Source organism: Lemur catta, chromosome 5 (genome assembly GCF_020740605.2).
Source record: "Lemur catta isolate mLemCat1 chromosome 5, mLemCat1.pri, whole genome shotgun sequence".
In the NCBI taxonomy this organism is placed as follows: domain Eukaryota; kingdom Metazoa; phylum Chordata; class Mammalia; order Primates; family Lemuridae; genus Lemur; species Lemur catta.
In genome coordinates this window covers 97,652,275-97,666,402 of record NC_059132.1, presented here as the reverse complement: position 1 = coordinate 97,666,402, position 14,128 = coordinate 97,652,275, and the positions used below count along the sequence as shown (strand labels likewise).

The 14,128-nt window shown below is 32.5% G+C and overlaps 1 protein-coding gene across 1 annotated transcript in view; it reads left to right on the top strand.

Moving 5' to 3' along the window:
- KIAA1109 (KIAA1109 ortholog) overlaps positions 1-14,128 on the top strand; it is a 176,047-nt gene that overhangs the window by 139,280 nt on the left and 22,639 nt on the right. The window contains exons 63-72 of the mRNA XM_045552328.1: positions 409-532; positions 2,358-2,467; positions 3,125-3,215; positions 3,727-3,789; positions 6,046-6,299; positions 7,920-8,135; positions 9,341-9,521; positions 10,085-10,286; positions 11,995-12,156; positions 12,688-12,827. Of these exons, the coding sequence (XP_045408284.1) occupies positions 409-532; positions 2,358-2,467; positions 3,125-3,215; positions 3,727-3,789; positions 6,046-6,299; positions 7,920-8,135; positions 9,341-9,521; positions 10,085-10,286; positions 11,995-12,156; positions 12,688-12,827 (1,543 nt within the window). The remainder of the gene's footprint in view (positions 1-408; positions 533-2,357; positions 2,468-3,124; positions 3,216-3,726; positions 3,790-6,045; positions 6,300-7,919; positions 8,136-9,340; positions 9,522-10,084; positions 10,287-11,994; positions 12,157-12,687; positions 12,828-14,128) is intronic.

The window sequence follows — 14,128 nt, the reverse complement described above, 5'->3', positions numbered from 1 at the left end:
CTATAACACAAATATACACATTTTGTACAATAAAACTTGCCTAAAACTTTTTAGGCTTTAGTTTTGCCTAAACCTTGTCTGTAAATTATCATACTGTGATTCACATTTTCCTGTTGAGTTATATTGCAGTTTGAGTTTTGTTCTCCAGGGAAAAAGTGACTTGAAGCAAAATATACTCTTCCTCCAAAATCTTACCTGAGGCTTTTATTATATATAGAATTTTACATACAGACATTTTCTGCATTTTTCCACATTTCTGTTTGCCAGATATGAGGGTTAAACTTATAGAGGATTTTGGCCTGTCCATATATAATCTTTGGTATTCTGACAAGTCAAAGAATTAAAAAGGAGCAAGTAAAAATCAACCTTATTTCGTTACTTCTTTACAATAGTTTGTTTTGCATCCAGAAAATTAGGTGCAAGTGAAGGAACCATAAACCAGGAAATTCAACGTTACCAACAGTTAGAATCTGTGGCTGTGAATGACATTCGTAGAGATGTTCGTAAAAAATTACGGAGATCCAGTATGCGAGTAAGTAAACATTTAAAAAGAATTTTATTAACGTAGACTTTTAAAAATTTTTTTACTTTATGAAACTTATCGATGATGATGCTTATCTTGTTCTCTTTTTTCTTCCAAAGGTGGTGATAATACCGTCTAATTTTTTTCATACTATATCTACTATGTACCAGGCTCTGTTTAAAGCACTTTATGTTTAACAACCCATTAAATCCTCACAATGCCCCTATGAGGGGGCTTGTATTATTTTCCCATTTTAAAGATGAGGAAACAGATACACAGAGAGGTCAAGATTATATGGCCAGTAATCCTGGGGGAGCCAAGATTCAAACCCAGGTGGTGGGACTCTGTAGTCTATGCCCTTAGTCACTGTATTTTATCTGCCTTTCATGAAATCACACTTGCTTTATAGTCTCTAATGTGAACTCTGAAAAAAAATGTGAACTCTGAAATCTTTTGAGATGTCTGTTCTTCCGCTAACCCATTCTCCGTGGTCAGAATTGACCTTTCAGCCACTGTGTACACTTAGCACTTTATTCTTACCTTTATGTTTTGCAGGTTTAGTTGCCCTCACTAAAGTTTGAGTCTAGTAGTAGAAAACTTTTTTTAAAACCATTTTCCCCATTTTCTGCTTCATTAATTTTTTTAGTAAAAATCAATTTTTAGAGAAGTTTTAGATACACAGCAAAATTAACAGGACAAAGATTTCCCATACAACCTCTACCAGTATACATGCATAGCCTCCCCCATTATCAATATCCCCTACCAGAGTGGTACATTTGTTACTACTCATGTCCTACACTGACACATCATTATCATCCAAAGACCATCATTTATATTAGGGTTCACTCTTTGTGTTAAACATTGAGTTTGGACACATGTACAATGACATGTATCTACCATTATAATACCAAACAGAGTAGTTTCACTGCCCTAAAAATCCTTTGTGCTCAGCCCACTCATTCCTTCCATCCCCGATCCCTTGGCAATTGTTGATTTTTTTATTGTCTCCATAAGTTTTCCCTTTCCATAATGTCATACAGTTGGAATCATACTGTATGTAGATTGGCATCTTTCACTTAGTAATACACATTGGAGTTCCCTCTATGCTTTTTCATGGCTTGATAGCTCATTTCTGTTTTGCACTGAAAAACCTGACAAACACTTAGGAAGTTCACAGTGTGGAGGCATAGGCTCACTAAAAGACTGAGACCCAATCAGAGGACTATAAAATACTTCCCCTCTCCTGATACCTTACCATTACCTCACTAAAAGCTTATTTACAGCAGTTGCTTTGATCTGTTAAGTCATGTCTGTCTATCAAGAAAAAATTACCAGACATACAAAAGGCAAAATACACAATCTGAAGAGACAGAACAAGCATCAGAACCAGACATAGCGGGGATGTTGGAATTATTGGATCAGAAATTTAAAACAACTGTTATTAATATGCTAAGGGTTCTAATAGATAAAGTAGACAGCATGCAAGAACAGTTGGGTAATGTAAGTAGAGAGATGGAAATCCTAAGACAGAACCAAAAGACATGCTAGAGATCAAAAACACTGACAAATGAATGACTTCATGAGCTCATTAGTAGACTGGACACAGCTGAAGAAAGAATCTCTGAGCTTGAGGATATATCATAAAAACGCCAAAAACTGAAGAGCAAAGAGAACAGAGACTGAAAAAAAAATAAAAAAACTACAAAACTCTGACATAAGAAATTAGCGAAGAACTCTAAATAACTTAGTAGTAGAATTTTCTTTTATCTAAAGTCAAATATTACAATAATAAACAATCTACTATCGTCACCTTTTTTCTCTCCCATTTCATTAGGCTGCTTCACTAAAGGATAAGTGGGGTTTGGGTTACAAACCAAGTTATAGCCGATCAAAAACCATTTCTGCTTCTGGAAGACCACCTCTTAAACGAATGGAAAGAGCAAGGTAATATATATTTCAGCCAATGAAACAAGTAATAAAATTGCTGACTCTTTTACCAAGGTCCACTACTTTTTTTATTGTGTTCTAATTATAAAATTAAGACAATAAAAATGGACCTTATTAGTAAAATAGCAATAATAGTGGATATTATCAAACTTAGAAACTTATTTGAGGGATTTCTTTATCACATTTATACCACAATACAGTGCGTTCTTTTTAGTAATGAAGTCCACTGCTATTTAGACAAGTTTTATGTGTAAATGTGCAGACTATCCAAAGAAATGAAAATATGCATACTGGTAGCTACTGCTCTAAATTTGTCAATTTAGAAAAGGTACGATTGCACACACGTTTACCATATGGAAATTTAACATGTTGTTGAGGTAAAATACTGTCTTATTAGTAAATTAGCACTACAAAGTAAGATGTATAAATTTTTTTATATGGCTTAGTTTTAGAAAAGTCTTGAGTTAATCAAAACATTAAGTCTTTTTTATGGGATGCTAAAGGTTAAGAAATGGAATGCACAAAGTTCAATCCTTTGTTAAGGTAAATATTTATAAATAGAATGTTAATGCCATTAATCAGACTTTTATGAAGTCCAGGAACATCTTTTAAATGAGAATATTAATGTTTTATAACTTTATATTTTACTTACAGTTCTCGAGTAGGAGAAACTGAAGAGCTCCCAGAAATCCGTGTGGATGCAGCATCTCCTGGACCCAGAGTAACTTTTAATATCCAGGACACAGTAAGATATCATTTCTTATAGATATGCATTACTAAATAGTTTTTACAAATTACTAAATTATGATATTATACTGTTTCAAAATACTGATTCTTGCCTACAATGAAATAGTAGATTGTCATGGTTAAACTGTCTGTATGTTACCAACTACTGGGGCCCTGCCTCACGTCATCATCTGAGAGCCATGTGGCAGGTGTTAGTGTTTTACATGTACAATAAAGACTCTATAATTGCTTTCTCTTAGGTAGAAAGGTTTTTATTGAATAATTTTTCTTCCACGTGGGAATCCACACAAAATGTAAATGTAGAATATTCATACTTATTCATGTATTTTAGTTCAATATATAGATAGATAGCAGAAACCAGAATCAAAGTTGTATTCTAATTTCATAGCATGTTAAAATTTATATTAAAATGTTTGTTTAGTTTTTTGTATGTTTGTTTATTTTTAAACCACTGCTTGTTTTTTAATTTTTCATGAGTTTTTTTTTATTTTCTTATTATTTTAATTAAGTTGAAAAATACAGTATGGGGAAGTACACCACAATCCAGCTGTCCTGGGGAAGGGTATTTTCAGGTATTTGTTAAGAACAACATAAATTTTGCTTTAAAACTAATTAACCACCCTGAAAATCTGCTTTCAAAATGTCTTCCTCTCATTTCAAACTAAACTCAGAGCTCAGAAATATTTTGCATAAAAGTTTAAGATTCAATTCTTTTTGATCATGTATATTTCTTAAGGTCTTGCATGCATATACTTTAGTTTAATACTTCTATACAGTTTAATATTATTTTAATCTTCAAAATTAAGTCTAAATCTGCTTATCAAATCAGTTCAACCAAATCATAAACCAAACACTGCAATTTATTAGTTGTTTGCTAATCTCTAAGTGAATCAGGTTTTCCTTACATTCAGCTACAAAATGAATCTTTTCAAAAACAAAGATTAGCTATTTCAAACTAGAATCAAACTTAATTCTGAACAAATTAATCACTGAATGTTATTTTTTTTGAGTCACTGGTATAAAAGAGCATTTATAAAACTATTCATTTTAAAAATTATTCTCATGTTCAAAACTGTGAAAAATGTACTACACAATCACTTATCATTTTTATAAGCCAAATATTTTCTTTGAATACAAACTGTAAAAAGTTACAATTAATTTTAAACATATATTAGATATATAAATCTTTGTCTAGAATTTTTCTGTCAAGTTATACTTAAAAATGGGCACTTACTCTAAATATATTTTGTTCCCCTTTCCTCACTCTAAGCGCGAGTCTCAATACATACCCTATTCTACTGAATTCAATCAAAACTGGATTTATTTTAGAACTATTTGATCGTAGTATAGTGAGCTTGACAAATGTCCTTTTTTCTTAAAAAAAAATCTTGGAAAGAAATCATTTACATGGATGGATTTTGCTAATTAGGTGATTCTTAAAAGAATTAATATTTGAAATGATTCAAGTCTTATTTTTAAATAGCATATCCTGCTTGTAAAAAAATGGCATTAAAAATCATAAATTAGATAATAGATATGAGTTTATATATTAGATATTTCTAATCATAAATTAGAAAATAGGTAATTAAGGCATGGTTAAATATAAAATAAATATAAAACAAAGAGATAGTAATCTATATAAACTCTTACCACAGTTTTAAAAATTAGAAAATGTTCTAACAAAGTCTGATTTGCTTGTTTACTTAATAACATGTATACTATATAAAATAACACGTGGATTCTGCAAATGTTTGAAATTTTGTTTGTAGGATTTCACTGTGTATCTAATAATAGCATCCAATAGTTTTTAGTAATAAATTGCACATAAGTTACCTTGCACATTATACTTTACAAAGCCTTATTCTCAAACAATACTTAAACAACTCTATGAAGCTAGGAATCAAAATCAAGTTATAGGAAGTTTTGAGGGGGTTTTTTGTTTTGTTTTGGGGTGTTGTGTTTTGTTTTGTTTTGACCTACTTAAATACAGTGGCCTCCTGGTGAAATCGTGTTTAATACAAACTATAGTTGTCCTTTGGTATCTCTGGGGGATTGGTTCCAGGATGCCAATAGATGCCAATATCCACAAATGCTCAAGTCCCTTTTATAAAATAGCGTGGTGTTTGCATATAACCAGTTGCTATACTACATTTTTATTTGTATTTTTTTATTCTTGTATTGTTGTTTTTTATTGGTTTTTTTCCCCAAATATTTTTGATCTGTAGTTGATTGAATCCCTGGGTAAATACAGAGAGCTGATTGTATTTACCTTAAAATACAGCATTCTTAAGTGATTGATTGATTGATACATGTTTTATTACTCAACTATTAATATTTATACATAATTCTTCAATCCATGAGGAGCTCATTTTAAAAAGATATCCACAAAAAGCATCTACTAGCATGATGAGATATTACTAATAATATATTTTGTACTGATTCTGCATGTTTTTGCATCACTAATTGCTCTTGCCATTCTGATTTACAGTTGATCACGTTTCTTTTGTTTCCACATTTAACTTCTGCTTTAAAGAATTACAGGGTGTACTAATTAATTTGATAATGTATGTTTATATAAACAAAAATTTCACTCTGATTTTTAGTGTGTCAGTGGTATAACTTTCTGTGGTTTGACCTTCTGCTTCCTTCCTTGGTGTACCATTTTATATGTTCTTAAATCTGACCTTTCTTTCACTTCAGAGTGAGGAAATTCAACTCTGAGAGAATTTTAAAATGTTTAAACTTATATAGTTTTTCTTTTGCTTTTTTTAATTAAGAAGGACCTTGAAATACAAATCTGATTCATGTTTTTTCTTTTTACAAATCAGTTTCCGGAGGAGACAGAACTGGACCTTTTGTCAGTAACCATTGAAGGTCCATCCCATTACTCATCAAATAGTGAAGGATCATGTTCCGTGTTCAGTTCTCCCAAAACTCCAGGAGGCTTTTCACCAGGCATTCCTTTCCAACCTGAAGAGGGCAGACGGGATGACAGTTTGTCTTCTTCAAGTGAAGATTCTGAGAAGGATGAAAAGGATGAAGACCATGAGAGGGAAAGGTTTTATATTTACAGGAAACCCTCGTGAGTACCCTTTTTGTTTTAAGATATTTAGGTAATATTTCAGAATCTAGAAATGGACTTAAAGTGTTACATATAAGACTTAATTTTTACAAAAAAAAAAAAATCTCTTAATGTGCCTAGCTCAAGAGACACTAAGAGACGTATCCCTAGTTTATTAATGTAATTTGGGTTCTCTCTGGCATTATTTTTTTAATTTAAATGGATTTCATCAAATCACTAACTTTATTTATCTAATATAATCCTTATAAAAAAAATGGAAATAAAAATGTGGTTACGAGTTAAAATAAAGGAGAGGGCTGCATTGTTCCTGGCATTGAAAAGTAACATATTACAAGGATACACTTAATAGTGAGGTATAGTTAAGAAAAGTAGTAAAGGGAAGTGGTTAGCAATGAATGGAAGATTTGAACAAATTCTTGGAAGAAAGAAATAAGATGAGAGGTGTTAATGAAATAAAGGACATATATTAACACAAAACCTTGCTCTGAATATGCTCTCAAGAGAAGCTATAAAGATCTTTGGAACTTAAAAAAAAAATAGATTAAAAAAAAAAGATCTTTGGAACTGATCTACTTAAACCACCTTCAAGTGAGGTTGTGACAATAATAAGAGTTTCTGGTAATGGTAATAATGAGAAATTGGCTGAGCACAAAAATAATAATTGAAAGTTAGTCTATAAGAAACTGCCTCCATCTTCAGTCTCCATTCTGAGCTGTAAGGATTCTTTCCCCCTTTGCCTAAACTAATGCCACTAACTCCTGAATCCTATATGTCACCATATTTTGGTTTATTGGCTCATTTTTCTGAAGGGAATCTTCAAATAACTTATAAGGAAAGCTGTTACGTATGCAGATCCACTTTCTTCATTTTTTTCATGTCTAAAATAACTTTTCTGTTTCATATTTGATTGACAGTTGGGTTGGGCACAGAATTCTAGTCTAGTATTTATGTCTTCTCCTAAGTAAAAAAAATTCCTCCATTATCATCACCATCAATATTTAGCATATACTGGTATCCTTTTTGGTTTTGTAAATATGACTTGGTTTTGTTTGTTTGTTTGTTTGATGTTTTAATGTCTGTTTTCTCTCTGGAAATTTTTAGGGTCTCTTTATTATCTTTAAATTTAATTTCACAGTGGTCCACATTTGAGTCTTTTATAGACAATTTTTCTAGGTATTTTGGTTTTTCTTAAAACATAAATTTTGAATTTAGTTTTAGGAAAATTATTTTATAGTTACTTAGATAAATATTTCCCTTTAAATTTTCTCTTTTGGTAGTAATCCTAAAAATCAGACATTTGTACTCCTGGACAGATATTCTGTATCTCTTTTCTTTCATGCATTACATTGCCTTTTTAAAAAATATTTTTAGTCAGGTTTATTGAGACATAATTTACATTAGTGTAACCATATTTTCCAGGTGTGTAATTTGATAAGTTTTTGAAAAAATTATTTTGGTAAGAACTCTTAGCATGAGATCTACTCTCTGAACAGATTTTAAGTGTCCAATACAGTATTGTAAAATTATTCACAAACTATTGTTCACATAACACGCTGGAAAATAATTTGTTAAAAAGACTTCCCCGTTTACTGCAACATAATGATCAATCGTTCTTTCTAGACATAACTCTCGTAAAAAAGCAACAGGTTTTGCTGCTGTTCATCAGCTATTTACAGAACGCTGGCCAACAACACCAGTCAACCGAAGTCTGACTGGCACAGCTACAGAGAGAAATATTGACTTTGAACTTGATATACGGGTTGAAATTGATAGTGGAAAATGTGTACTCCACCCAACCACCCTTCTACAGGAACATGATGATATAAGTTTGAGAAGGTATGAAATTGGTTGAAAAAGAGTGCATGTAACTTTGTCTTTTAGAAATACTATTCTTATATCACTGAATTATAACAGACTTCCTCCCTGTCCCCAAAATGCAAATTTAAAGAGTAGATTTTATCATGGTTGTAATGGTCACATCGTTATTTCCATAGCATACAATTTCCTTAAACAAGTGCATAGTATTTTCTGGCAACTAGAAATAGATGTCTGATTTAGAGTCTGACAAATTTGTTAATTAAAATAGTTATGTCTTTGGAAGTTTTCTCACAATAAGCATGAATTTATCAATCTCTGACCTGATATTGTATATATTTTTGTGTTAAATGACAGTGCGATACTTAGAGGTATTGTGATTGAGAGTTTTGATGAGTTCATAAATAAGAAAGGTTGGGAGACAGTTGCATAGAGAGGCCTCAGTAGACTAAATGTTGAGGATATAATTGCAGCTTTACAATTTGTTTCCATCGTTAACTAAATCATGATATAAACAGGCTTAACAATATGTTATTTTTTCTTTGAATTTTTGTTTTGTTTTTCTTTCCTCATCTAAAAATTAACTATAAAAATTAATAATAGTTACAATTGAGTTGAGATGTAGATAAAAGAAGAACGGCAGAAATACTGACAATTGTTGAAGCTGGGTAATAGTTTCATGGGGATCATTAGTAATACTATTCTGTTTACTTTTTTATATTTTTAAAATTTTCCATAATAAAAGATTTTTAAAATGGTCTGTTTGTCTAATAAGGCTTTTATAAAATGAGAGAGAAAATAAAAAGGCAATTTAAACAGTGAAAATCTCTTACAAATATAGTAGTAATGATTAAAAAAAAGAATGACTGTTTAGTTTTGTTTGAACCATAATAATCCATGATAAATGGCTAATATTTAGGTGGTTTTTTTGTACCTATATAAAGGGCAAGTTTTTTGGGTTCATCCTACTATGTTCAAGTGAAATAGTCACGAACTTAGGAAAGAATAAAGATAACTGCCCTATGTAGTTATGGAACACAACATTTATATCACTCCTGCAAGGCATATACCAGTCTAGCCAGAGATGCTGATGAGCTTTACTTTTTCACCTTTTTAAATGAAAGATTATATTCTATTTACTATATAAATAAAACTTTGCTTTTAAGCAAAAGAAGAGAAAAATGTATTCTTGTTTTAAAAAAGATAAAACATTTTTGTATTCATAGGAGTTATGATCGGAGTTCCAGGAGCTTAGACCAAGATTCTCCTTCAAAAAAGAAGAAGTTCCAAACAAATTATGCTTCTACCACACATTTAATGACTGGCAAAAAAGTGCCATCATCTCTACAGACAAAGCCTAGTGACTTAGAAACAACAGTATTTTATATTCCTGGAGTTGATGTAAAGGTAAAAGCCTAGTTGCTTAAGATAAGAGATTAGATTATTAGTAACAATGTTTATTTTCTATCATATATGTTAATATCTTTTGCTCATTATATTAAAATGAGACTTTGACTTTTTTGTCGAATATAGCCATATTCTGGACATAAGAATATCCAAATTGCAGGTTGCCACTTTATTTATATAGCTTTTTCCATGAACATTTGGCATAAAGAAGTTAGTTTTCTTTTTTATAGATTGATATTCATAACGTACTTGCTAGCATACTTGCTAAACCTTGCCTAATGCAACTTCATTAAAGAACTATTTTTTAGATTCTAGAATTATATAGACTCATAGACTACTGAGCTGGAAAGAACTTTAAAGATTATCTGGAATGACCTTTTTAATTTAAAAAATGAAAAAAAACAAAGAATCTTGCCAGGATCACAAAGCTAACTTGTAAAAATCAGAACTGAGTCAGTCATCTGACTCTTGGACCAGTGATCTTTCTACCACATTTTTCTGAAGTTCTTGGTTTTCCTCATCTGCATAATTTTAATTTTGAAAGTTTATTTGTTTCACAACAGTTGCATTACAATTCCAAGACACTAAAGACGGAATCACCTAATGCCTCCAGGGGATCTTCCTTGCCAAGAACACTCTCCAAAGAGTCCAAGCTGTATGGTATGAAAGATAGTGCAACATCTCCTCCTTCTCCTCCTTTACCTTGCACTGTCCAGAGCAAGACTAACACCTTACTTCCTCCCCAGCCCCCACCTATTCCCTCAGGTATTTAAGGAGAATTTACTCTATTTTTTGTCATTTTTTTTGTTAACTTAATTTTTAGTCATCACCTACTTGCTCTGGTGAGACTTTCAAATTCACATGTTTAAGAAAAAAGAACACAGATTTATAAATAATGACTATATAAAATTCATATATAGACACGTGGGGCCACCTACTTTTGGCCATTTTTCAAATTGATATTACTTTTACAGGATCTGTTGTAAAATAAATTTAATATACCAAATAGATTCCTTAGTAAATTTGAAGTCTGTGTATATTTAGAAAAGGGTAGTTTTATATAGTTCAAATTTGGGAGCTTATTATCAGATGGAAATATCAAACTTACACATTTAAGACAGAGTACATTGGGCTTAACCACATTTATTAATTATCTGTTGTTACATAACAGATTACCCAAAATTTAATGGCTTATAATGTCAAACACAGTTTCTGTTGACCAGAAATTCAGGAGCACTTTGGCTCAGCGTGTCTAACTTGTGGTCTTTTATGAGATTGGGTTGGCTAGGGCTGCAGTCATCTGAATATTTGACTAGAGCCAGAAAATCGGCTTCCATCATGTGCCACATGACTGGCTAACCGGTGCCTCAGTTCCTCCCCATGTGGGCCTCTCCACTGGGCTGCTTGAGTGTTCTCATGACCAGGCAGTTGATTTCCCTTAAAAGGAGTGACCCAAAACAGAACATGGCTGAAGCAGCAATATCTTTTATGGCTTAGCCTCAAAAGCCATATACCGTCACATATCACTACTTCCACAGTGTCTTATTGATCATGCAGGTCAGTGTGGGTGGTAACTGTACAAGAGCATGAATACCAGGAGGCAAGGATCACTGCAAGCCATCTTGGAATCTGGCTACCATAGCATATGAATGATGCCTTACATACATGGTAAAATTTCCCAAAAAAGGGAATATCAGACCAGATAAGAATTATTTGAAAAAGTTTCATTTGGGAGACAGAACTTGATATAATAAACCTTTTAAAATAGTAACCATGATGGTAATGCCTGATATTTTTATGTCACTTTTCAATTGACAAAGCACATCTGTGTCCCTTAAGTGCATGATGGATTTTATTATCCTGTTTTATAAATGAGGAAAGTTAAGGCTCGTAGAAGTTGAATGTCTTTCTTAGATTTACACAACTAATAAATGTTAGAGTTGGAAACCTAAGCCAAAGTTAGCTAAGTCTTTGTTAGATATTCTGTTCATTTTACTAAAGCAGAAATATTTAGTTAGGTAGAAGTAAAGAAAGATGGCATCCCATGTAGGGAAGCATTGTAAATATGTACAAGCTAAGGATAATATAGAAAGCCTAAAAACAATCACATTTTTTTCCTCACTTTCCATTAAGTAATTGTTAAAGTTCTCTGTATCTTCTTAAATGGAAAAAAGGACTAATGCTGATGAGAGATTTAGCAAAGTATAAAGTAGAAAAAATTGAACCAAAATTTGTGACCTGGAGCAAGTAGGTATAACCATCTTATATATCATTAATCATCTTTGTATTCTAACATTAATGTATCATTTCTATCAACCTGCTATTTTTTGCTTTCTTGTATGGTCTTAAGTATGAGGTGCTTTACCTGATTAAATTGTCATATAATTCAAATTTCTCACAAAATTATGTTATGTTTAATTAGAACTTTTTATTAAATTCCATTAAATATACCTCACATTTATAAATGTTCTAGCCAAAGGAAAAGGAAGTGGAGGAGTAAAAACAGCCAAGTTATATGCCTGGGTAGCACTTCAGTCATTGCCAGAAGAAATGGTTATTAGTCCCTGCCTATTAGACTTTCTGGAAAAGGCTCTGGAAACTATCCCAATTACACCAATTGAAAGGAATTATACAGGTAAGCATCCTCCTTATATACGTACTTCCTATCACATATATTGTGGGATCTTATTATTTCGAAGGTTTTCTTAATGCTGTTATACATTATTACATAACATATTCAATTATAAATATAAAGGAATTAATAGAACTGAAAAAGAACTTGAGATCCTCTAATCCTCATTCACAAATGAAGAAACTAAGTCCTAGTGAGGTTATATAATTTTCCCATGGCCATAGCTAGTTAAAGACAAAATTATCATCCTTAGGTCCTCCATTAAGGGTGTGTATCTTGGACTGAAATCCTATTGAGGGCAAGAGCATAATCACTGTTTTCTTTGTACAGTGTTTGATACAGCAGCAGGCAAATTTGAGTTTGGGGAAATAAACGAGATTTGAATAGGGGAAGAATTGCAGCATGGTGGGCTACAGAAGCAAATGTTTCTGGGTGTTCATACCTCTGATCTCACTAGTGTAAGAGATGAGAATCTTTTAATAAATAATTTATCCATGACCTAATAATGAAACTTAAAACTAAACATTTTAACAGGTGTCAGCTCACAAGATGAAGATATGGGACATTTTGAAATACCGGATCCAATGGAAGAATCAACAACATCACTAGTATCATCTTCAACATCTGCTTACTCTTCCTTCCCTGTAGATGTTGTGGTTTATGTACGAGTTCAGGTGATATACCTCATTTATTCCTTTTTGTTTTAAGGAAAAATGTTTTTCTTAAATTTATTTGAACATTTCAATGTTATTTCCCTTTAAAATTTTCTTAATCGTGGGTTCATGGACCTTTAAATGGGTTGGAGGTTGCCTGAAGTACATGTATATAAATTTTATGTATATAGAGATGTTCTTCAACTTATGATGGTGTTACATTCTGAAAATATGGTAAGTCAAAAATGCATCTAATACACCTAACCTAAGCCTAGCCTACCTTAAATCTGTTCTGAACACATTAGCCTACAGTTGAGCAAAATCTTTTAACACAAAGACTACTTTATAAAAAAGTATTGAATATCTCATGTAATTTATTGAATACTATACTGAAAGTGAAAACAGAATGGTTTTATGGGTACTTGAAGTATAGTTTCTACTGAATGAGTATCGATTTTGCACCTTTGTGAAGTATTAATAGAAAATGCAAGTCAAACTATCCTGTCCGTGATCATCTACGAGGTCTGTCCAGAAAGTATCCAGCCATTGTTAATATAACGAGAACTGTTTGCACAACATTGATGTAACCTGGCAGCCGAGGAGAGTGGACTGTAATGCACATGTGTGAACAATGACTTCACTGTACTCGTCAATGGGGCACTAGACACTGTTGAGTGAGCATGTGTATCCTGTGGCTGTCACATTCATAATGACTGAGTGAGTAGAGCAATGAATCTGCCTCAAATTTTTCATGAAATTTGAACATTCCTCCATAGAAACTATTCGGATGATTCAGAAGGCTTTCGGGGATGATGCAATGATTGCAGTGTAAATAAAAGTGTGTCACAAACACTTCAAAGGTGGTCGACGATCTGTTAAAAGTGATCCACGTTCTGGAAGGCCTGCAACAAGCAGAACACCTGAGAATGTTGAAGTGTACAGGCTGTAATCAACAAAGATCAGCGACTGACAGAGAACTAGAAGCTGATCTGGGGAATTCCAAAAACTACTGTGTCCGAGATTTTGACACAGGTTCTTGGCGTAAAACATGTTGTGGCAAAATGCATTCCATGGCTTCCACTACCAGAGCACATGGAACATTGTGCTGCATTTGCTAATGACTTGTTTCAGACCACTACCAATGAACCAGATTTCCTCAAGGTGGAGATTTATCGTGGGTATACCGCTATGATCCAGAAACAAAGGCCCAGCTGTTCCAGTGGAAGTCACCTGGTTTTCCATGCACAAAGAAGGCACAGCAAAATCATGGCAAGATCAAGACCATGTTAACTGTGTTTTTTGACTGGGAAGGTGTTGTCCAT